The following is a 26,334-nucleotide window of genomic DNA, read 5'->3' as shown; positions in this document are numbered from 1 at the left end:
GCACTACAGAAATGACAGCATAGAACAGCATTCATGGAAGAAATTGGTCACAGAAATCTCCAGACTGCATTAACATCAGACAGTATCACAATGCCTTCAAACTTAAGAACTGAAAGTATTCTGATTTCTTTTCAACAAGCAGGAAGTTAATAGCTGAAATACATCACCAGGAATCAGACAGCATCTCATTATTCAAAATGTGATGAAAAATAAAAAAAATCACCAATAAATCTTGAAACATTTCAAAAAGTAAAGACTGTAAAGAGGTCAACCACAGCAGATCACATATTGGGAGCTTCACACGGGTCTGTTCAAATGCCATCTTCCTTGATGGAATCCCTCGAAGGATTCCCAATGACAGAAACATTTCACAGCCGCATTGGTAAACCAAGGGGGAAAAAACAACAGAAGGGGCACATAAGGGGTTAAGATTCCTGAAATACACTTTCTTTGCAGAAGTGTTTATTTTCTGCTGTACATTTAATACAGACACCCTGCAATACCCTTCTCAGTTTCCTTTTAAATCGTAGCTGCTCAATTCTGCCTAATTAAGCATTTTCTTCTATTATAAGGGCAATGCTTGAGAAGAGGTATTTAGTAATCACAATTAGTGACCTCTAAGCCTGCAAAGCTTTTGCTTATTTACATATAAATATTTGGGATACCAGCATAGAAAACAGCATTATTTTCTTCGTTACACTGATTAAAGTAGACTGATTCACATTCATAAACTACGCTAACCATAAAATAAACAGCAGTTACACTACAGTATGTAATTGGATTTTATATGGCACAATGTGGTCAGTGAATGCATACAATAAAGCTGTAGAATCAGATGGTACTTTAATCTTTCCTGAAAAATAGATCAGCTGCTTATAGGTGATTTTCACATCTCTCGTGTATCCGTAGGCAGAGTCCTATCCAGGTCCAAGACTGAGCAACTCCAGGGCTAATCTCCATAGTCCCACTAGGGCCATTGGTACCCCCACTTTGGCAAATGAAGACAGAATAAAGGACAGCTTGATTTTAAGGTTAGAGAAATGGAGCTGCTTTGTGGAGGTGGTGCAGACTTGGATAAGGGAAATCCTTCTTGGCAGACCTAAAAATGAAAAGATCAGTGGAAAGCATCATCCTCTCCCATTTTTCTCAGTCAACACAACATGCTGAGAGCACACATAGACTGGGTCAGTGCCTGGGTCTGTCATTCAGTTGAATGTTGGGCTCCCTTACTATGTCTGCCCATACTACCTGCTGTCTGGGATGTCTGTATGAGTAACCAGCTGCATCAGTTGCTTACTGCTAGCTGACAGTTCCTGATCAAGTCCGGTCTTTCCCTCAATCATCAGTCACCACTGTGGTTCAACAGATTCCCCTTGATGCAGGGGAACAAAGAGCAAGGTAATCACAAATGACTGGGTTTGCCTGATGCACACTGTGATTGGGAAGGTGGGAAGAGCATGAGTTTGTTCTGGTTTTAAATGTTAGAATGAAAGGACAAAAAGAAAAGCAAAAGTGCCGTGATGGTCATTTTGTCCTCTGGGGCTTCAAACTGCAGTGTTAGAAATGGGTGTTGAGCTATCATAGTATCTTTAAAAGTTATCTTTTTTCTTAATGTTTCTTTCTTTCACTTTTCTGAATGTGTCGGTTCTTTCTGTAAAGCTGGGGACTTTTGTCACTGAAATGAAGCACTGAGGTGGGAGAGAGGAGGAGGTGAGGCGTTAAAGAAGATCCAGGAGAATAGGGAAGAAAACTTCAGATAGGTGAAATTGGGACACGGGAGAAAGTTGGTTGCAGAAAGTAATTTGAAACATTGTTTTAAGGAGAGGGGAAAGTCTGCTTATCCAGCAGATAGCTTGAGCTCTGTTCTGTAGATTCAGCTTTATTTTAATGTCTGTGGGATATTATCGATCTTTTTGATGAAAAATATAAATGAAAGAAGGAACATAAAACATTATAAAAGACAGCATTTATTCTACCAAAAACACTCTTTCTGGAGTGCCAGGTATGTCAGTGCTTCACAGCAGACTGTTGCTAAAATACAACTCCAGTAGTAAGTCATAAGTTAACTATTTCTTGCCAAATTCACTACATGTCTGCATCTGTTAGCGCTGTATTTGTTTGTTTGTGTGAACATAATGAGCTTCACATTCTGAAACTGCAGGGCTTTATGGGACTCATTTTGGAGGAGGTTGGCACTGCGCCTTAAGAGTAATATGTGAGAAACATCCAGTAAGAGTTAACTCCTCCTAATCTCTAACACGTTTGTGTATAACTGTCTCTTGAGAATCACTTGTACCTAAGTACTACTTTCCCACAAGGCTCCTCCAGCTAATGGCAGCAAGTAGTGCAGAAATGTCCTGGCTCTGCTGACTTGCAAAGACAAGTGATGAGCAGGCACAGAGTTCACCACTAAGTGCTGAGGCCCTTATCTGTAATGACAGTTCAAGACAGTAACACTGTCTTCTATGCTGTCTTATTTTCTAGAGTAATCACATTTCTCTGACCCCATTCCGCAGGGCTCTGGCCCTGCCTGGGGATGCTGCTTACATACTGAGATTACCAAAGCTCTAACTTTGTTCTCAGAAAGGCCAGAAGTCCTTAGGACAGCTGTCTGGATGCACTCACCAGCTGAAAAAGTCTGGGGAAATACTGATCTCTTAGAAGTCTTAATGTGCTGCCAAACCACAACTCTGAGCAGATCCATTACTACAGAATGTTTTGGGATGCCAAGGAACCTTGGCCTCTCATTAGCTGCTACCTCAGACAATTCAGTTAACTGCTGTCCAGGAATTGTTATTCTATTATGTGATCTACTACTGATTTTTTTCCTCACAGCAGTTGCACTGATGAATCCAGTCACTGCTTTCTTGATAGCACGTTCTACTTGCAGCATGTGGCACACAGCCTCTGCAGACAGGTTTCTGCTGCTGAGAACTGAAGCCAGTTTGAGTTACCTTGGAAAGCCAGAGTGTATGAAGAAAAATTTCACTCTTCAGCTCAAACATTCCTGGTTGCTTCTCTTGAGCTGTGTGTGCAAACAGCAGACACAGAAAAATCTTAGGAAAGACTGTACAAAGTCTTAGAAAAGTCTGATTCAGGGTGAACTTGGCTACATGGGAGCCCCATTGCTATGGGTCTTCCAGAGGACAGCCCCTCTTACTGTCTTTTCCCTTCCTTGAGAATAAGGGCTGGTTTTTTACTGCTCTGTACATCTGACAAACTCTTTATGTAGGAATTATTGTCTGAGATGTAAGTGGATACCTGATTGTGAGGTTATTCTTCTGGCTGATGCCACAGTATCTGATTTCTGTATTCTGCATGTGCACCAAGGGACAAATAAGCTGCATAGGAAATGTAATGGTTTTCTATCCAACAAATCCCTGTATCTTCAATCAGCTGAATGTCAAATGGTAACTAATATAGTAAGCGTAAGGCTGGTCGTTGGTGGCTTAATCTTCAGAAATGCTGAAATGCATTCTCTGAGTTCTCTGACATCAGGGAAAATACAAAAGTTATGAAAGGTCACTGGGGCCACTTACATAACCAGAAGGTTCATTCAGCATGGTGCCCTGTCCAGGAAAATCCTATACAAACATAAATACTGAGTGCCTGCTTAAAAAAGAAAAACTGCATTGGTACAAATTGATCCCCAAGAAACCAGAGAAGAATGTAATGATTCTTCTTTCTCAAATGGCTGAAATATGTACCAAAAGCTGGGGGGGCCTCTCACATTACATACATTTCCTCCTCAAATTCCACACTTGTCTTTGCTTGTGAAAATGAGTTTGTCCACAGCCCCATCTCCTCCTGTAGCAAATACAAGGCAAGTGTCCCTTGTTTATTCAAGGTTTTGCATATCCATCATTCAAACAAGTTTCCTTTATGGAGTTGCTATTAGAGGGAACTGTTATCCTATTGGATTAATTGCCATGTGTTGCTCAAATACACCCCAGCTTCATTAATGACAAGGTCATATTTCAAACCTTTCAGCCTGCTAATGCATTCCATTTTAAATTCTGCAGTGACCCCGAGCTTCCAAACAACCTTGCTGAGTGAGCTGAGGCTGCTTTTGAGATGCAGCAAATGAAACTGAGCTCTGCTGTCAGTGAGGAAACATTTTGCAAATATATTGGTTTTCACGAGGCTATGAAGATTCTTAGATACTCACCTAAATGTGTATTTAATGACACTAGTAAGCATTTCCTTATTTACTTTGAAATTTCTGTATTAGTAGTCAAACAGAGAACAATGTTCTACAGTACTCACATCAGACAGGCTAACTAGGGAGGCCCCCGGAGGGGTTTTCACACCACTCCATCCCTCTGCCAAATAAAAAAAGAGGAAAAAAGGAAATCTAAAATGGTGAGTGGGAAAGCAAGCAAATAGATTTGCTGGGCATTGCTTGGGAGTGGAGAAGGAAATAACTCAAAGGAACCAGGGCTGGATGTGAAGAGAATAGATGTGGGCAGGAATCTATGAAGCAGTGCAGGGGCGAGGTGTGAAGTGTGGGGGCAGTGAACAGGAGAGCGGGGTATGCAGAGATCCACTGCCCTGCTACACACTGCAGGGAAAAACGACAGATTCAGCCTGGAGGGGCTGGAGTGAGCTGAATGTATCACATAACACAGATCTTCATCTCTTTCATCTCCACTCTCATTCTTTTGCTGGCTAAATTTTAAATCAAGTCTGTAAAAAGAAGGTAAATCCATGTGTGTGTCATATTTGTATACGTCACAGTCACTGCATCATTGGTGATAAGAAATCTAAGTGTTTTAGTCAGGGCATGTGTGATTTTCTTTACATTTGAAATCATTCAGGAAAGAGCCTTTCAAATGCTGCAATGACTGATAAATCAAAGTCAGAAGTGGAGGGTTGAACAACTCGATGTCATAACTGCATCCCCGATTAGCCACCAGAGGGCAGATGGTGCGTTCCGCCAGGGTCCGCACTGTGCCCGGGGTCTGCAATGGGCAGGACCCGATTGGTGCTTCCTCCAAGTTCAGCATCTTCAGTCTCCTTGTACAGGAAGCTCGGGGTGGGTTGTGGAGAGCGGGCCAGCAGTTCTATAAACAAGGAACCAGAACAGCTCAAGGAGACTATCAGCATTTCTTGCCATGGCTTACAGCAATTGATTTCAGCTCCCAAAAAAGGGCAGTAGCAAATACATTGCACATGTGTGCAATGCAGCAGTGTGCAAGCACAGTCCGTCCTGCAAGGTAACTGCTCCACCTTGAGAGGCACCACAGCAGCACCTGCTAAGTGCTTCCAGAGCAGCGTAGAGAGAACTCAGAAATCTGACGCACAGAATATAAAATTATCAAACCTCTCACAGGCACAAAGACCATAATCTCCTTCCCGATATGTCACAGGGAGAACAGAGGGCCCGTAGCTCTGGAATGCTCCCGACAGCCTATTTCTCTCTGCCAGGGACTGTAACAGCTCAGAAGGAATGAGCATCAATTGCTTCCAGGGGAGACGTGTAAAAGATAATGTATGTTGCCTTTTTGGCAGCAAAGACTGGCCAGAAGATAGTGCCTTGGAGGCTTTATTACTTGTGACCTTCACACAGAACCAAATACATCTTATTTTCTGAATTATTCCAGCCTGTGGATACAGCATTTCATGGTCTTTCTGGCAGTATAAGAAAAATCACACCTTCCTCAACAAAGAGGTTTAGGAAGAAAGATGTTAAATGATGCTCAGAATTTGCTCTATCAACTGAAGTTATTGTGCTCTTTGAATCTGTTGTAGCTTACACAGAAATAAGTGGGAGGCAATACTTTCAGAGAGACCTATGAATATTTAGAAATCAAAATAGAAACAGAGTACTAGTAGACCAGCTGAACTTGCTAGCTAAAGCTCCGATGTCACAGCTTGTAACCCTTCCTACCTGGTTTTCTTTCTGAAGCAAAAATGTTTGAGTGAATTTCCCACTTGATATTTATGTTGAATTCGCTTTAAAATCGTAATGAGTAGATGCTCTGTGTACCAACACAGACAGTGCTTTTGTCAAAAGGTCATGTAGAACAACAACAAACTTGTTCCACACAAATGACCAGAGTCTCCCTGAGTACACCAGCCCAGCCTTGGTACTAGCAGAAAATGCACAGCTCGTTTTAAACACAAATTACATTAGCTGAATACATTTACTGTTAGTTGATGCGATTTCAGTTTGCTCTTTCTGTGAAAATGAACACAAATTGTTATTCATGAACATAAGGTTTATTTTTGTACAATAGCCTTTTGTGCTTTAGATATATGGCAATGTGCTTTAGCATTCAGCACTTTGAGTAGGAGCACTACTCAGAAGGCTTAGGAAGCACAGATTAGCCATCTTTAGTGTTCTTGCTTCTGTTTGAACTTCCCCTGGCACAAAGCTACCAAAGCTAAGTCGGTGATCATAAATCCTATTAAACTGCCATGTACAAATATCCACTCACCACAGATGAAGTTTACTCTCAACAAATTTTTCCAGTACCTCCTGCCCAAATAAAGAACAGTAAATACCAGGCTTATAATCAAAATTGTATTTCTTCCTGGTTTAATTAACTGAGTCTCAGCACTGGCCCAGGCAGACAGGGGATGACTTCTTGGGATGACAGGACAGACACATTTCTTTTCTTCTAAGAAAGCTTCCTATGTTCACCTCTCACAATACTCACAACAATTTTCCTACCTTGGCTTTAGGAAGGCCATTCTAAGAATGAAAGCCATAGAGTTCCTAGCCTGCTTTTCCAGCAGCTGTAGAAATGTCGTACAGCTGTAGTGATACACGCTGAAATAAGAATCCCCAATGACTTGCATTCATTTTAGCAGAGGAGCAACAGTGGTTAAGCAAGCATAAGCTGCGTGCAGCAACTAACCTTAATCTAGTCTGTGTGCCTTTTTGCTTTATCGGGAAAGTCTGAGCAAATTACAGGGAAAACAGAGAGGAAAGTTCTTGTTTCCAAATTCTTTTCAAAGTAGAAAGTTGAATGTGAATCACAAGAGCTGGCAATACATACAATAAAAAACTCCCTTGGCCAGCATTAGGAACACTGTCTTCATAAAGTTCTAACTGAACCAATCAGAACAACTTCAGCTGCTTAATTGTGGTGAAAGAGAAACAGGGAGAAGTCTGAGTCTCACAGCTTGGTAATTGTCATCGGAAGCTTCACCTACATCAATAGTGATGCTTTTCCTTTGTTCTGCACTATTAGCTGTTGTCAGCAAGGGCAGCTGATACATCTATTATGCTTCTGAAGGAAAGCAGCAGAGCAATATAATGACAATTCCTGGAACACTCATCACTAGGCTACTACCTAATGTACAAGAAGAGCATTCATTTATTTTCTGTAACATTAACTGTGGCCAATTTTGTAGGAAAATGGTCTCTATACATCACTGCTTGGGACTTAGCTCAATGATTTGCTCCCCAGTCCTGAGATGCCATTACCTTCTGCTATTTTTGCATTTAGACATGTGATATTTCAATACCATAACCAGGGTCGGTTTTCTTGTTACTCTACTGATTTTCTATGACTGTGGTTCTCGAGTACTAATCACTTTAGAAACCACAGTGTGATTTCAGTGACAACATTTGCTACTTCTGTTTGAAGACTTTACTAGCTTCAAAAGGAAATTATTTGAGTGTGGAAATTTTCCTGACAAAAAAGAAGCAGTAGCTAAAATTATTGGCCCTTTGCTGAAAAGTTTGAATTGTGGAGGTTTAAAATGGTCATCCTGCAGTTTTTTTGGGGGAAGAGCACCCTGCTTTAGATTATCGAACATCCTTCTTTCCTTCTCTGCATGTTTCAATAAGCTCCAATGAGTTGTTCAGTGATGTTTGCTTCAAGAAAGCCATACTTAGCTTTCCCACTGAACTATTTTTGTTTGGTTTAAATGCAGGCAGTGTTTGCCGTTAAGTGCTTCCCTGAGTTGTCTATACATTCTGAATACACATCACCTGCCAAAAGATACTAAATAAATTATCCTCATGTATTTTGAAATTTATGTTTCATGTCTTTTACAATCTCTGCAATTCCCATTTCATTTTGACTTTGTTGCATGTTTTGTGCAGGTTCTGTTTTTCTGTGTAGCTTATACAGTCAAAGTGGACACAGCATTTTAAGCAGAGGAGACACTTGCAGGGGAGTGAGGAACATATTTCTGTTCACACAGCTGAGCCTCCTCATTTCCAGTTTCTCCTTCAAAAAATACATTGCAATTTGCAGGATGAAAAACTCCATAAACTGTAACCTCTGGGAAATTTCTTCTCTGAAACCATCTGAAGTTTCCTGCTTCTAGCATTGGTGGAAGGACTTTGTGATGCATTTTAAATCAAAAGTTCTTAAGAAAGATCTGGGTAAAGAAGTTCAGATGGACTGCCTAATGGACAAGGCTACAGCAGCCCTCACAGACCTGCCTGGGCACATCCTATGATTACAAACCTTCCACTTCTTTGGAAAAATGAGGAAGCAGTTTTTGCAGCACTGCGAGGCTTCATTAAGCTCTTTTCCCCCAGGGTGACCTGTCCTCATAACTTTTCAAAAGTCTGAAAACACTCTGCAACTCATTAAGCAGATGAACCTCTGTCTGCAATCAGAATCCAAAAGAGATTAAGAAATAGATGACTGTAGATAGCACGTCCGCTTTTTGCTCTCATACTTAAAAACACAGCTTCTAATTCAGCTGTCCTGTTTAAACTCTGGCAAAAATGCCCCCAAATCCTTCTAACTACCAGTTCTACCTCTTGTCTGAAGTCTTCCAGGAGGAGAATAAGTTGTGATGCCAAGTGTGAGGGGAAGGAGAATCTCAGCATCTCTGATTTGGGCATAAACTAGCTAGGCTTGTTGGAGTGTCTTCTTCATTACCAGAATGAACATTCTCTCTTAAATGCTATCAAAATCTGTCATTTTCAATTTCTTGTTATTTACTGTATACATTATGCTAGTTAAAATTAACAGTAAAACTGGTTTGCAGCTTATCATGTAATACTTGCATACAGACCTGTCAGTTTTTCACATTAAGATACGTTTACTTTTTTCAAAACACATTCAGGCTGACTACTAATTCTTCAGTCCTTGACTTCATAGGCAGCATAAACTTTTAAATGGTAATTGAGTCATCTTTTGATGAGCTGAAAGGGAGAGCAAAGTATGGTGTTGCCAACAGCATACCGCTGTTTGCTCAGCAGTAAAGTTTATGGAGTAGTGCTTTGTTCAGACAAATTATTAGGTTCAGTACAGGTGGTAGGTGGATGACACAGTCATGATGTACAGAAAATCCATACCCATTATCTAGCAGCATCTTCTGGGCTTGAGATCTGTGAATTTACAGCTGACTAGGAGCTATGGTCAGCACTGACACTCAGCATGGAGTCTGTGCCTGTCCTGTGGAAGGCAGAAGACCTGCTGGTAGAAAAGCTTGACAGGAGGGTCTGTTACCACTGACAGGCTGTTGGTATTTTGTTTCTTATTTATTTATTTATTTTGGACTTTCTGGACAACATTACAATTTAGAGTATTCATGGAGAAATGAGGGCTTTCTGTGTGTCCCCTCACTGCAAGCACCATTTTCTCTTTCACTAGTGAACTGCTTGAGCTACTTATTCTTTAGTTTTTAAATTGAGTGTTTCTAGATCATTCATAATTAAATAGAACCCAACTTGCTGCCAGCATTTAGATCACTGGCAAACGTAGCCGCTACCGAAAACACCCCATTGCAGCCTATTTGTAATTAAGTTTTCTCTTTCCATTTTTGAAATACTGCTTGCATTAGCACTCCTCATTCTGTTCTCAAATTCTAAACAAACACTTCATCACCTGCTGATAATTTTTCTGGTCAATCTTTTGTTTTGAATGTCACCAAAAGTGACTTGAAACTTCATGAAAACTTGAAAATCTGCTCCCTGAGGGGTTCTGACTTTGGATTAGGAAATGCTGCCAACTTGGCCATTTTCTGCTGCTAAAACTCCTGACAAAAGCATGGGAAAAAAGAAAGTAGTAACTTCATGAAAAAGGTTCTGAGCTGGTCAGGCTCTGATTAAACTAACGGAATTGTTCTGACCATTCTGAGGAGCAGCAGTGATTTATTTCAGTATAGGTAAAGGTGGAATGAGCAGCATCAGGCTGCCTCGATGTTCTTGTATAGGAAACTTGGCCACAGGTTGCACTGAATGTGATATGTTCCCCAAGCACTTCTTTCTTAGCTGAGAATCAAATTTGACAATGGTAGGGGGGAAACCTTCATTATCCCTTCCTTCATCCTGGAATGAGAGATGGCACAGGAAGTGCCAGCAGCAAATGGCACAGACAGGGTCAGGTTTGTTGTAACTGAGGATGAAAAGCACTAATTGCAGTAGTAAAGTTCTTAGGAACAAAAGCAGAAATTAATTACCGTCTTCATTTCTGTGACTTACAGAAATCCCTTTATGGCAGCCTATTCCTCAGATTAAAGTTAATATTGAAAAATTATGCACTGAAAGCGCACGCATACATCATTTATATTATTGCTCAAAAACATGGATTATCCTAAGAACATCATCAAGAAGGCAGTAAGAAATTTAACGTGTTCTAACACTGTACACTAATTAAACTGTTTAGTGCAGAGATCAGCATAAATAAGGAATTAGCAAACAATGATGTGAGCATAGGATGATTTGTAATATTGGTCCATTGATGCACTGAGCTCAGATACTGTAATTTGATTGGCAGTGCTTTATTAAGTTTTGGCAGCATTTAAGTAGACTGGGAGTGCTGTTATGAAGCTCAAGCACATTAATCCAAGCTCCAGCTCTCATTAATACTGATGAGTGAAGGCAGTTAATTGAATTATGTATGAAGTACTGCTGATTAAATAATATTTCACTCCTTGCTATAGAATTAACTCTGCTTTATTAACAGCCACTGTTGTCTCTAACAGTGAATGTCAGAGGGACCTTTTCTCAGCAATCCTCTTTTATTTTTTTAACCATCTGCTCAGGTTGCTTATGTGTTTTCATCATTTTTTTCCTATCATATTCCACTTGTGCAGGTGTGAAAATCCGTAACAGTGCTTTCAAAGTCTTGGTGTCACACAGCAGAACTTTTATTCCCTCACAGAAAAGCTTTAACTTTACAATTCATTTTTTTCTCATTGACAATTGAAGAAGTATTTGGCAGATTGTAAAACCACACACTTCTGATGTCATTTTATGAGTGAAATACATCACTGAGTGTTAGTTTTACTATGTTGTTAACTTAACCTCTTTACATCATTCTGAAGTGTTGCAACATAGAACCAGGGACGCACTGATGGAGAGGAAGGAAAAATTCATACACAGAATTGGAAGAAAATGCAAAGCAGAGGCTCAGAAAATAAACTGACATCCTCCCAGGAGCTCTGCTGAGCAACTACAAGAATTACTGCCTTCACAAGTTGGCAGATGTTTACAATTAATCTCAAAGAAAATACACCTGAAAGAGATCTCTGCTATTTAGCTGTTCAAAGACAACATGGCGAAACCTAATTAGGAGAGTGGCAATGGTTTCTAAAGAACAAGGAAAGCCTCAGTGTCATTAAGAGACAGGTACTCTGGACTGTATTGTCAGAAAGCCAAATTTCAGTGCTCTCCTTCATCCTTTGCAAAGAGAAGCTATGAGCTGGTAAAACACTGAAATCATGTTTACTGAAATAGTATAAAACACACACATTGAAGGATGTGGAAAGCAATATGCAAAGCGTAGAAAGTCACAGCTTCTAATTAGAGATAAGCACTTATAAAGTATGTAATGATGGAGGTCTGATAAAGAACGATCTTATTTTCAAAGCAGAAGAAACGCAGCCCTTTTCATGATCAGCCTTGGAATATTCAGCTTTCAGATGATGGTCCTATTCCTGGAAATATTCAAAGGCTTTCAGTGAAATGAAAGGCAATTGCTGTCAGTTTGTGAGTCTGACTTAGATGTTAAGGATGAAGTTATAACATTTTATCACTGGAAGCAGTTGGGTAAAAAATCCTTTCACTCAGTTGCTCTGTATGTTTTTAACAACAGAACATTCTTATTACTGTAGTTAGAATACACATGATGGACAGCTAGTAGGACAAATCAGAAAAAAGAGGACAGGTCAGGATGTCCATGTTGTGCAAGAGATCACAGAAGTTAGATGCCGTTTTCACTGTGATTCAGCAATGCAAGTTAGCATGCACATAATCCCAAATTCTTTCTAGCTGCTATAACTAAAGTTAGAGCTCCCAGTGAAGGATAAGAATGTCAGCAGCAGACTTAGCTCTTGATGCTAGGGCTGTGAGCAATGGTTCTATGCAAAATTAGTTTTTGCTTGGACTGAAATAGATGGGAATTTTATTTAGTAAAAACAGTAAGCCCAGAATTTAACAAAACTGGCAGCTAAATCCAAGAACATATGTCCAATTTACTGTGTGGGCAACGCATTTCTACAGAAGTCTAAAAATAAGTTGTTGTGTGTGCATTCTGGAGGTGGGAGTGACCTTCTGGAGATACTCGAGCTTTTAGGGATCATCTTCAACAGGAAATCAATCACCTACAGAGTTCGCCATGTTCTGTAGGTATTTCTGCTTCTAAATTTAGAGTTCGTGGAACTCTTCTCAATTTTTACATCAGATTTTCCCAACAGGTGTTGGATTCGGGACTCTGCCACAACCAAGTTAATGGTAACATGAGGTATAGAAACAAAAACTGAGGAGGAAAACTGACTATCCTTCTGTTTCCTTCTGGATGAAAAGTATGAGTAAGACTGGTAAATAACTCCCATTCTAATTTTCTATTTTCAAGAGGATTATAGATTGATTATAAATAAAATGTGTTCCTTGTTTAGAAAGCCATAAAACCACGATAATTTATTTGTGCATTTTCACACAGAAATGCCACTTAGTATTCAAGGAGCAATTTATTCATCTCCACACATAAATTAAGCCTCATCTTATCGTATCTTATCACATAATTTACATCTGCTGTTTTTCAAATACTAGATTAATTTCTTACATAGATATGTTATTTTCTTCTATTGTTACACAGATGTAGGTCCTACCTAAAAAATGCTACAGATAATGTTTCCTATATCAAACACCCCAGTGTACATATGTCTGCATGCAGCCCGACTGCAGAGCCATGCAGTAGAGCAGGTAGGCCTGAGATGGAACGTGAAAAAAGCCAGATACCTAATAACAGCATGAATAGAACAATTAAATTAAGATGTTAAGAGTTAGCCAAATCTAATATTGTGACCTTCACCTCTGTTCCTTGGTATTTTGGCTTGCACTAGGCATTGGCTGGGTGTTTTTGAAGGTTTGGGCTAATAGCAGAAGCAAAATTCCATCACTTATTAATGCAGTACCTAAATATAGTTACTTGTGCTTCTTCACTGGACCAGGCAGGTTGATGAGATGGTGGCTGAATGCTGCTGCTGAAGCAATGGGCACTGATGGGCAATAAGAGAGTCTGCCTGAGCTCATAGATGGACTAGACTGAGGCTTGATTGTTTCTGCTAAGCTTTGCAGTGAATTCAGGCTTGAGGAATATATATATAATTATAATCTATAATCTATATCTAAATATATCTATATAAATCTAATATATACATATAGATTTTTATATATATATATATATATATATACATATATATATACATATAATTATATGTATATATTAGATTTATATAGATATATTTAGATATAGATTTATATATTTAGATATAGATTTTATGTTCTCTCCCTGACATACAATATCCTATATTGTATATATATATATATGTATATATATATATTATATATATATTCAGGCTTGAGGAGTCAAGTGGAGCTTTCCATTACTGGCACACAGAGGGGCAGCTCTCGTGCCACTCCTCTCGCCTTTACTACAGAAATAAATGACTAAAACATTCATTTATGGTCTCTATGCAAACGGCATGGCTTTTCAAAGCTATTCTTTCTGCATAAGTGCCAGGATTGTACAGAACACAAAGAACAATCCACCACTCCTTCTTATCCCTCAGACTCATTGTTTGCGGCCTGGTCTTATTCCAAGATTTAGTGCACTATTTCTCTACAAAGGTAAATGTAACACAGAGAGTAACATTCTGTTGTTTAATACAGTTTGGGAAACGTGACTAGTAAGCAAAAGTATATCTATTAAATGGTTTTGAATGTATTTCCTTATTAAAGTCAGCTAACATTATTTCAACAGCTTTGTGTTTTAAGACTCTGCAACTAAGAATCCCCTCTGCTCCAATTATGATCATCTTGCTCCACAAAATTCTCACTGTAAATATATGGTCCAGCAATGGCAGTATCTATAAAGAAGTGGACAGTGTCTTTATGTACATTATGCATGAAAACCAATGCAAGCTCATATTGCAGAACAAGGTCAAGCAGGAAATTGAAAATTAAATGCCAGTATCTCAGTAACAGCTTCCCTGAAGGACGCATTAGAATCAGTTTACCAGAAATCTTCCCAGAAGGAGGCAAGAAACAGGCACACCTTTCACTTGAAACCATTTCATTTGCCCTTACTGCTACATAGCAGTCATTTCACTTTCTTGTCATTTCATTTCCTCTAGATTTCCATTTAATATGTGGTAGAGTTTTGAGGACAGGAGCTTATCTTGTACTTTACCCCACCCAACCCCTAAAAGAATAAACAGGCAACACTCTTGCAGGGACTAAAGTTCTGAACTGAAGATGATTCACATGCTTTGGAACTTTGCAGACAGAATTACAACCATTTTCAGGCTGATTGTACCACACTGAATGATACAGTAGGTGCCTACTGGGTCTTCCTACCTCATTGACTGAACAAGATGGATTCTTAACTCTCAGAACTTCTGTGTATTCTAGTCACTTAGCTCCTTCTGCTTGTCCAGTTGTTCGCATCTTAAATCACATAAAAAGAGTTTCTTGTTCTGTCCATCAATCTTAAAAAGCCATTGGGACTCAGGCTGCTAAACCAGTTCTGAAAGGGAAAACTGTGAGACAAAATTACCCTGTTTTAAATGGGACTTTCTAACACAAGAAGTGTTGTTTATGAAAGAGTCATTTTTCAGTATTTTAAAATATTCATGTCCTGGAGCTGCCTTATCTTCTTCTTTGCAATCTAGTGCTGATTTAGAGTTTTGACTCAAAACCCTCACAAAAGTTTAGTGCTTATTATGCTTGATTCAAATAACCAAAGTCCTCTTGATTTGATGTAAAAAGCTTGGAAAGTTTCCATTATCTTCACAAATATTATTTGTAGCCCTGTACTCATGTTTAACTATATATGCGTCTGCTTGAATGTACTATTAATTCAAAGAAGACTATAGGGAGAGTAGCTTCAGAATCAGCAACAAAGGAGAAGCAATGGAAGGGAGACAGAAACCTGAGAGTCATTAATACAGGAGAAAAGATTCATTTATTTCAATTCAATTTTGCCACTTTAATCACTACTTTTCCTTTGGTCCTTTCCAGAATTCCAACACTGTGATTACATTGCTAAGAAATGTAGGAAGAGAATCTTATCTCTGCTTGCAAATCACACTTAATTTCACATCTCAGCAAAAACACCATCTTCATTTTTCTTTTTAGCCCCTTAACTATTATTTTATTTAGAACAAGCCATAGGAATTTCAAGAAAAGTGTAGAACAAGTTGGGATACGGTGTTTAAAAGTCTTTCCTAAAAATGAAACTGCACTGAGTGGTGTGCTTAACTGGGAAGTTATATCCAAACAACTGACAGAATAATGTGTCTATGGCCCTGAGCCACAGCCTGCTGGAATCAAGCAGAACGATTTGATATCATTGATTTCACCAGGCTCTGAAGTGAGGCACCATCTTCTTACCATATACTCTGGAGTCAAAAAGGCCCAAGTCCAGCCTCAAAGCAATATGTCCATAAACATAAAGTTACAATGAGCAATAAAATCTTGAGAGACTAGTTTCTCCATTACTTTAATTTATATTCTTGTTAGCCAATTTAAAATGCGCATTAAAGTACCAGGTAATTCTGAAGATGACAGTATCTGAATAACAGAGCCTGGTGTGGCCATGCAATGCAAGCATTTCAGCCAAATCCTATTAAACTTCAGACATCTATTTACTCTTTATTTTAAGAAAGCCTAATTTAGAAGTGAGAAGAAGAGCTGTTTGAAGATGACTGACTGCTCGATAGGAAAATCTAAATGGAAACAGAACTCACTCTTGGCAAATGGCCTAACGTGCAATAGTGAACAGCAATAACCAGCAATGTGGTGATTAGGCAGACTAGCCTGATGACACAGGCATCTATCTTGTTGTTTCATTCTCCCACGTCTGCCTACTATTACCTTGAACTCGGCTTTTCTATGTTTATTTACATCTCACTTAATATTTGTAAAATGATTTCTCTTTGTGGAGATCTTCAGCATCCACTGAAGTCCCTATAAATGAAACTCCTGATTATTAAAGAGATACAGAAAATAAATCAGAGGTTATGAAGTGATCCTAAAAAAATTATTCCTGTGTAGTGGGAATGCCAAATCACAGCTTAGAGCAGTGATGGAGCACCTGGTGGGAAGGCAGGGCCCCCTGGGGTTGGGGAGTGGGGGGGGGGGGGTTGCAGGTTGCTGTAGCCTGGGGTCTTGCTACTCTGCTCCCACTGCTGTGCTTTGCATTGTGTTACACCCCTGTTTTGGGGGGGCAACGTTTACCAGTGCTGCTCTGGGGTGCCAAGCGAATGGCTTCCTGTGTGACCTGCTTATTTTCTGCTACATATTTCATGTTTACTGAAAGGCTGTAATGTTGTCTACGGGCACTTGTGAAATATAGCGATGCCATTTGCACAGCTGTAGTTAACGACCTGTCAGGTTTCCCATTATGATGTTATGCTGTTATTTTCAGGGTTTATGTCCTGACTATAAAGTTGGTGACTGCTTGGTCTGGAAACACTAATGCATTTTCATGCATTTTAGTAATACAGAATGAAAAAGTGTTCTAATATAAAACCACACTCTATTCAGAAAGGAAGAAGGGGAAACTCTAAGTAATATTTTCATTAGAAGAAAAAAAACACCTGATCAATAACATTCAGAAAGCTTCCTATTTTGGTCAAAGTTGTTAATTCTAATGTGATTTACAGCTCTAAAGAAGATCATCAGGTAGCTGGAAATGCATTAAGTAGGTGACTTTGCTTTAAGGTGAATTTATTTGTAAGACATAGTAAATGTCTTGGTGAGTGCAAATAGCATGTGCCCAGAAATAAGATGGTGGCATGATGCTGTGTAATAGCTGTATTTCAATACGTGTGAGCAACAGCAGTGAAGCTTCTCCAAATAATCAGTCTACATATTCTTAGTCAAGCAGACACAACAAAATGCTGAGGATGGATTTTGCTCCTGAGTATGTTCAGGGGATGCGTGGTTCAGTGAGTTCACAACTGATCCTTTTAGAGAGGCGTTACATGAGGAGGGAATTTTCACTGAGTATAAATGAGTGGTTGTAGATTATCAAGTCAATAGCAATCCCATCATTGAAGAGCCTGCGTAACTCTACTGGTCTCACAAAAGTTTATTTTCCTTGTAGATAAGGGTGTGTCTGCAACTACTATATTTTATTCCATATGACTTGGCAAATCCTACCCTCGTGGCACTAAACAGCACCAATAAGATGTGTGAACTGCTGTATTAATTTGAACTCCTCAGTGGTGCTGAGTTCATTGCCCTGGCAGCAGTTGGGATTAATCTTCTTGAAGACACTCTCACAGAAATAAGAATTGTATTCCTGTTCATTACAAACTGTAACTTTTAAGATATACTCCTCTTCAAAGTGCTTTACAAGAGTGTTTTTGTAAGTAGCATAATGATAGGAGGAGTGTAAAGTACTCATGAATTTTATTTCAGTGGTAAAATTAGCTCCTAGTTCAGCTTCCCTGTACTATTTTATAGGAAAAGAAAAATTGTAAGCAAACAAAAGCTGAACAATTTAGTCCCTTCCATGATAAAACCATTCTACTACAGAAGAACACAATTAACATAGAAACACACTGTTCCTTCTCAGTGACTTCTTTCTCCACTGGGAAACTGTGCATTATTAACTTAGAGAACTGAGAAGTACTTTGGATCTCTGAGACTGAGCGGCCACTGATTCTTCCATTAGATTTCTTTGTGCTTCTGTTTTCTTTCTATAGTACACAGATATCACCAAAATCCCTATTGCCAAAGGGTGACATGAGCTGCTGATATTGTGTGAAGAGCAGCCTGTCAAGGCCTAAGATGAGATAAACCACTTGAATATCCCAGCACATACACTCGGCAGCACCGATGTGCAGAAGCATTGCTACTCAGCACTTAAAATTGTTCTGAACAGTCCTGCAGAATAAGGAAGGTTTTATAAGCTTTCAGTTATGCCTTAGCACCACAGTTTCAACTGCTTTTATATTTAGCAGCATGTCAAGAACAGAATAAACCTTATCCTGTATATACCAGTATCTATACTTAGAATTCCTCACTTTACTTTTAGGTCACAGTGAAGAACCTAAGGAAAAAAAAAAACAAAACCACCCTAGTATTAGCCTCGTTGTTCAGAGCAAACCCTCAAAACCCTGATGAGAGGGTTAAGGTCCTGCACAGCAATGATCCTGATTCAAAAAATAATAAGAGTTAAAACTAAACACCTTAAGGAGATGTGCTGAACTTGGAATGATGAAACCTAAAAGACAACAGGATGGTTTTTGGCTTTTCACTTCCAAACACTTCAAAGTGGGCTGGCATGATATTTAAAAACATTGAATTTGCAGAAAAGCAGTTACTAAGTGACAGTAATTTTAGTCCTTCAGGGCTCTGTAATGCATGTAGAATGCCACTGTGCATGAGAACAGATGTTTTGAATACTTTTCTTTGCCCTCCTGTGGGAGGGTATAAATCGCAACAACTATCTCTTAAATGTCCTTAGAACTAGAAGCCATCCATGCAAATTGTGATAGCCCTTACCAAGGACAGCTGTCATAAAAAAATTAGTGTTACTTAGTTGCTCTTTCTTTCAACCCACAATAGTGTTACTGTAAGGTAAATCAATTTCATCAAGCAACTGGAATGAATTCTTCCCCAAATACAGACATCTGATCTAACAGTAAAGTGTGAGGAGCAGTAACTGACAGGGATCTGCAGAGTGCTGCCTTGAAGGTCGCTCTTCCATATTAGCACATTCCTGGAGCAGATGGGAGGATATTGCTTGTGTCTTAGTAGGAGGAGCAGGAAAGTTATGAGGCAGCTGGTAACACAGCAAGATGCATCATGCTATTCAGCCCAGTATGGGTTATAAAGGGAAGGGCTGACCTTTGCAGTACCTGTCTGTGGCTAGAAATAGAGGAGATAACTTCCATCATTTGGTTTTGTCAGTACAATAAAGGGAAGTCTGAGGCACTTTTGTTACATACAGTTTTTGCTCTGCGGATGTTAGCTGCAAATTAGGGAGGGAACACACAAATCAACCAAGAAAGGTAATTAGGCTATTGATAGGGAAGATCTGAGTTTCATGTTTTAATCACATTTCTTTCAGAACATGCTTCTTAAATCTGTAGAGATAGGATTGTCTAAAAGTGCTGTGTTACTGAAGTATGATACTGCTTTTCCAACCCATGTGCCTCATTTCTGTATGTAGAGCACAGTTTCACAAAGTAGGAAGATGTTTGCTTTACTGAGAGAGAGCAGGACTGACTTCAAAGCAATTTATCTTTCCTTGAAAACAGCCATGATTTTTGAAAAAAACATATTTATAATTTTTTCTAGCCTTCACTGCAATGTGCTGTGGAGTTCTTGTGTACTTCACATCTTTGCAATGTATTAAGAAACAAAACCGAAGATTCCTTCCCCTCAGGCCAACTATTCTTACTCCACTGAAAGATTATGTAAGAAAAGCTGGGATTTCCACATTGCACTTACCTGGAACGAAGCTTCCCTGGACCACCTCCTTATATGCCCACCAGCCCTCATGGATTTTTGGTGAATTTTGTTGAGCTGGAAATAAAAACACCATAAAATTAAGGTAGAACATAGGAAACTTATAATTACAAGAACTTTGGAGACTCTAAGTAGGATATCATCTTCAACGGAGGAGTCATTCTTCAAGTTCCTAAACAATGTCTTTTCAATTAAGTGCCCGTATCCTGGATCCCCTTCTCTCTGTTTCTCAGGCAGTAAAATGTGACTTCTGAACTTCAGATAAAAGGTGAGGCTTTGCAAAACTTGATTATTCATTTATCAACTTTAAATTCAGTATAGGATAAAAGTGCAGATAAAATGAGTGAACTCCATGCATAGTTGTCATTATCTGATCCTGTATTTGTGGGTTGAATCATTTCCCCCCCCTTCCTTTGCCAGGTTCTCCAGTAATCTCTCACTTTGAACAGGAAGAAATGACAGTGAACTATAGGCCATAGCTATGTCTGTATGTTTCTCCTTTCACACAACATGCTCTGCTTTTCAGAAAGAGAACAGGAATTCATAACTCCTTGCTTCACAAATCGTGACCTGTACCATAATGCTCAGGCAGGGAGATAAAGGTTTTCTGCAACATCCCACCCTCAGGTTATTTTCTACCACCATCATCCTGGTGTTAACCTGTGTCTGATGCGCAGCTCTATAGCACAGTGCAGTGAATCAACGAGAGGATATTCTGAAAGTCATATGGATAAAAATCGAAGCTCTGGAGATTGATACTGTCATTTAAGTAACTTCTCTAAACTTCCTGAGCTAAGAGTAGAGAGGACTTGATTTATATAGACGTTACTTCCCTTCATCCTGAAGGAAATGGGCACTGGTGCAAATATAGTGTTTAAAATACAAAATGTTAACAGAAAAACATACAATTGTTTCAAAGGGTGTGCAGACATACAGTAAGAGACACATGCAGGTCAGAGCCAATAAGCAAATGTCTCAACTTCACATGTTTGAATTTCCATGTTTAGAGCAATCTTTTCCTTGAATTATAGAAAGCTCAGCTATCTTCTCTGTCACTAGCTTAATTCCTTTAATTTGATTTCTTTAATTAGATACTTTCAATCCTTCTGCCAGGTCCAAGAGTTTTTAACATACATCCACAGCTATGAACGATGTGAGGTTTAGAAGCCTTCTGCTGCTGTTTCATTGTACACAGAAGGCACAATTACCCTGGGAAAAGTTCCAGCAACATAATAAAAATTGTTGTTGTCATTAAAACTTACAAAGGGAATGTGACATTGAGGCTAAAAGATGAGGATGGCTACATACTGTTCTATCAGTAACAAAACAATATTTATGATTTAACTAACTGCAAATTGCAGAAATAGAGGTAAAGCTGAAGTTAATTAAACATAGTGAGGAAAGGACCAATGCTATCTGCTGACCAGAGATTCAGACACTCATGGAATGGGTACATGTGGATGTAGAAATTCCCTTGTGGTATTCATGCTTGTTCCATTAATTGGTTGGTGACACGTTAAACTGAAAGGACTGTCACACTGTGTACTCTTTACAGCTTGCAGAGGACATTACCTCCATTTAATGTTTATATCTCTGTCTAGAGAACTCCAGCTGTCTGGCTTTGGACTACACTATGCAAACACTTGGAGAATGGCAAATCCCAAGTCACAATTCCAAACATCTGAGCACCAAATATTCAGACCCAGACTCAACTGTGGGGGTGGTTTTGGTTTTTTGGGGGTTTTATGTCATATTTCTTAGAAAATTAAACTGCATTAAAATCAACCTTTTAGTAACACACACAGCTAAAGCTGCTACACCCAACCAGAGGCAGCTGCATCTTAGAAAAGAGTGAAGTTTGTGTGCAAATGCAGGCAGGGTGAGAAAGGCTGAGCACTTCCAAATGCAACTGCTTGCTGTCAGCTTTTGTAGAAACTGATACTGTAGAAAAAAGTATCAGCTCTCCCACTCTGTGGCCAATCTAAACGATACATTTCAGGTCCAGAAAAAACAAAAGATATCCAGTAGTCAGAATTCAAATTGAGCCAAAATCAGGAGGCACCAGCCCTGTAGCTCTGCTTTGCTGTACTGTGCCAACATTTAGTAAGGCTAATTCTAAAAGCAGTATCAGGAAAACTAAGCTTCTTGGTATATTTTTTTTCAAATCTGTTGCATTAATATGGAAACAAAGACTGTAAGAGGTAAGAAAACTAGGTTATCAAAGCTTTGTGCTAAATAATTGAATGCCTGTGCAATCGCTTTAGCTATCAGAGAAGAGCATGACCTGCCATTGCTCTGCACTTTCCATAGATAGTAGATCCTTCTCTCTTCAATATATACATAAAAATGAAACATAAAGAAGGAATACAGTAAGCTGAACTGCCTTCCCACAGCCTAAGATAAGGTGAGAGCACTTGTAGGTTACTGCTGCTTCACAGAAAACAGAGGCCACTGAGAAAGTCAAGGAGAAGAGCGTGTAGTTGTTCTGAGAGAGGAGCTGGGCAGGGAAAGCCCAGTGCCATGATCTTGTTTGAACCTTAAGCCCTGTTTTATACCAGTTCAAGCCAAATGTTTGCAGAAATAGTACAGAGTGACTGAACACAGGTTTCCACTCTGCTGTTTGTGTGAAATCCAGCCTGGTACACTGATGGATCCTGCAGGACTTTCCTTAGAAGCTTTCCATAGGAAGGAGACTTATAAAGCTCTCATTTCTCTGGGAACAGACAGAGAAGGGACTGGTAAGGGCAGGAAGGAGTGAACATCTTCTGAGAACTTCTCCTGACCTATTACATCCATTAGCCTTAGAATGTAGACAAGAAGTCAAATCAGAAGAATAAAAAAAAACTGTTCTCTATTTCTGAAATAGACCCACACTTAGATTAGTAATGGAACAAAGGAGTACAAAATTAGAATTAACAGACATATGGACAGTCCTTGCTGGGAATCCTATCTGGGCCACTTACACCTGATGCACATACAACACAGGGTCTGTACAATTGGTGTATGAATGCCCATCTGACAGAAAGGAACTGTGCCTGGATAAGCAGGTTCAACCTTATGGCTCTGGAATTATTGCCAAGGAAAAGGATTCTTCATATCTGCCATCTCATGACACTGCTAATGAAAAAAATTCTATCAGCTTCCTACTTATTTGAGTTAAAGGAGAACTATTGTACATCTCATTGCAATTCTGCTTGAGTACCATAACCAGAGACAGGCATGCTTTGTTCGAGGGTTCTGATGTTCCTGTATTTCTAACAGAACAGTGAGGCTCCTACCTGGCAGCTCCTTTGTTTTAGCATGAGCTGTCACATAACACACTGAGGAGGAAAAAAGGTCTAGAAACCAGTTCTGTATTTATGGGAAGGTGTTTAGTATCCAATATATATATATATATATTCATTTCTGATACCTCAGAGACTTATATCTTTATTATTTATTTAAAAATACCCAGGGTAGGAAACTGTATAGAATACTTACATACCTTTGGATTCTAAGGCACTGAAATAAACAGGTACATCTGAAGAGACTCTTTGCTGACTGAGCAGAGTACAGCGAGCTCTGCAGCAGCTGCGTTAGCCCCAGCAATGTATTCTGCCACTAACAGAGACAGTCCAAAACACCACATTTGTCTAAAGTGCTAAAGGTTATTGAAATGACCTCCATTTGCTACAGTGTTCTCTCCTCAGTACGGAAATCACTAGGATCTGAGATTAGTAGTTGTGCTGATATAACAGTGTTATGTCAGATCTATTTCAGCGCAGCTGCTGTAGATGAGACAGGATATTTATTCAGAGCAGATATAGCATGTTGCTTTCATTTTTTTCGGGTTATTGGAGATGTATCTTACTGTGGAGCATAAAATTAAAAGCTAAACCCTGCAAGATGTCAAGTATTTAGTGACTTTCATCCATAGGGGAACTGTGCCATACAGCATCATAAAAACATGCTGTAGATGCAAATGCCAGAAGATGCCAGTGCCACAGACTCATCAGTTAACTGTCTGGCTTAGAGGTTAAAATGGGTAGGCTTGTAATTCAAAGAGAAATTGTCTTTAGTAAAACTACTTTAAAATCCTCAAAGATAACTTTGTCTCAGAAGCCAGGTACCAGAACGCAGATTCTGTGACATCTGCATGAGATTTGCATCTTGTTGGAAGCTAATGCTAATATATAAAATGCAATAATTAATAAGAAAAAAACTCACAGTAACTGTGCCCATTTGGAAGACGTAAACAAGTCGTTCAACAATTGGTTATCTACCTTCTATGCTTAAACTAATGATAGGTTTGTTGGTGATGCCTTTCACAAGCAGAAGCCAGTGGCATCCTGCCAGATCTTAGTTCTCCATTCCCTTCACCATCATTCCACAGGGATGAAAAATGCCAGAATGTGGAGAGTCAGACTCACTGAGGTTAGAGAAAAGCCTTTCTGAATTTGAATGTATTGATCTGAACTCCTCTGCCTGCTATGTTATTCACTTTGTGTGCTTCTTTCATATCTGAGGGGTTTTGCTTTTGGTGATGCGATCAGCATTGCTCTGGCACTAAATAATAAAGAACATTTCTAGCACTGTTGCCCCACTTCTGCAGTTATGAGATTAAAAAGAAAATGGTGTGATTTCATAATAAACACAGTGCAAGGCATTAATTTATTGCTAGTAATTAAAATTAGATGCTATTGCAGTGGTTCAGAAGACCATGTGATTTAATAGAAAACTGGCCTTACAGAGAACAGTGCAGGATGTGGTTGTTTGTTTTTTGTTCTGGTTTTTTTTTTTTCTTTTCTTTTTTTTTTTTTTTTCACAGAAGTAGAAATTTAATGCTTTTGCTAAACTCCATTTCCAGAAATACACAATTACATTTTATAATGATTTTGAATTATTAGTTACTACACTTGTACAGTGTTAATCCCAAGTATGAGTTGCCCAAACTTTGGAGACAATACAGAGTTTCTCAGTCTAAACCATCATTATGACATTGTGAATCATACAAGTACCAGCTTTTGGCTCATACCAACAAATGCCTCTTAAAGCAAATGGAATACACATGTATGAAGTGGACCAGACGGCAGGGAAACTAAGCAGGTGCAATTAGCTTAAGGTTCAGCCTTCTATAATTAATGTTCACTTTGTTTAAAACAAGTCTCTACATAATGCAGCTATTATTTAAGATGTTTTATGCAGCCTTTTTATATTAAAAAGGCTACACACACTTCAGGCAGTATATAAAGCATCATTTATAATTGAATACTTACAGGACAAGAAAGGTTAGCTTGCTTATGAATACTACAGCCTACATTGAATGCATCACCATATGAGGAGAGAGGAAAAAGAAAACAAAGGATTATAAAGGGATCAGTAAACAAAATGCTTTCATCAGCTATGCCAGATATTTTTTCTTTCTGGATAACGTTTCGCTCAGAAAACATGCAAATGCTCTTTCATTAAGTTAATACTTTCCAATTCCATAAATCCTTCTTCCACCATCCCCATGTGTAAAAGCTCTCACTGCTGCTGTGAATTCCAAACAGTATTCAACAGAAGCAAAACGGACGTGACCTGTTTTTATCATGTCTGAGGGCAAAAGCAAAGCACTACCATGGGAACTCTGCAATGGCACAGAGACTTGACTGCTCTCTGTACTTTCTACTTATTGTAATTTTGTGTTCTGATCTGACTACAATTAAAATCATGGGCTAAAGGGTGAGATTTCATACAAGCAGGCTCATATGTATGCCAGCAGTAGTGACAAACAACGTGGTATAATATCACAACATGGCAATGTTATTAGCTTCGCTTTTAAAAATAATGCCTTTTTGTTTTGGATAATTTTTCCTTTAGTAAAACTTGATCTCTGAAGAGATAAGGAGATAGAGATCTATATGGAAGCTCCCTATGTTACCTTAGAAAGCTGGGCAGATTCCTTTGATATGAGAGAATCTGGAATACATACAAGTTGTTTCTCACTGTTTTCCATAGTCTCTGATATAATTGTCAGCACACACCATAGTCTGCTCTGCACCGCATTAGTTAGGTTGTCTCTGGTGAGCTGCTTAATCATGTCTAGATATGAAGTCTGAAGAGTTCTATAGCAAAGCACAGTTAGAAGAAGCAAGATATCTTGTGATCTTAACTTTGGAATAGCTCTTTGCGTTGTGCTGCATGCCTTCCTCTCCTATTAATTTCAGTGCAGTTTTAGGACTCAGCATCTTCAAAGAAATGGCCTCAGTATCCTTGAGCCTTTAAACTTCAATACATTATTAATGCCAAATTAATAGGGCTTCCTTTAAAAGGAAACCACTAAGTTCCTTCCTCAGAAGCATGTATGATATTGACATCTCATTGGCTTTCTGACCCTACGTGCTCTTAGTACTCTCTAAACATGAAGTTACCAATCAGTAAAAGAACAAATAGACAGAATGTCCCAT

At 39.0% G+C, this 26,334-nt stretch overlaps 1 protein-coding gene across 4 annotated transcripts in view; it reads right to left on the bottom strand.

Annotated features, from left to right (window-relative positions):
* CA10 (carbonic anhydrase 10 (inactive)) overlaps positions 1–26,334 on the bottom strand; it is a 120,589-nt gene that overhangs the window by 72,583 nt on the left and 21,672 nt on the right. For all 4 annotated transcript variants that reach the window (XM_015880345.3, XM_015880346.3, XM_032448264.2 and 1 more), the window contains exon 3: positions 19,889–19,963. In XM_015880345.3, coding sequence (XP_015735831.2) covers positions 19,889–19,963 — 75 coding nt within the window. The remainder of the gene's footprint in view (positions 1–19,888; positions 19,964–26,334) is intronic.

This window comes from Coturnix japonica, chromosome 23 (genome assembly GCF_054131305.1).
Source record: "Coturnix japonica strain WE chromosome 23, WE-NBRP24, whole genome shotgun sequence".
Lineage (NCBI taxonomy): Eukaryota > Metazoa > Chordata > Aves > Galliformes > Phasianidae > Coturnix > Coturnix japonica.
This window is presented reverse-complemented; position numbering and strand designations above follow the sequence as displayed.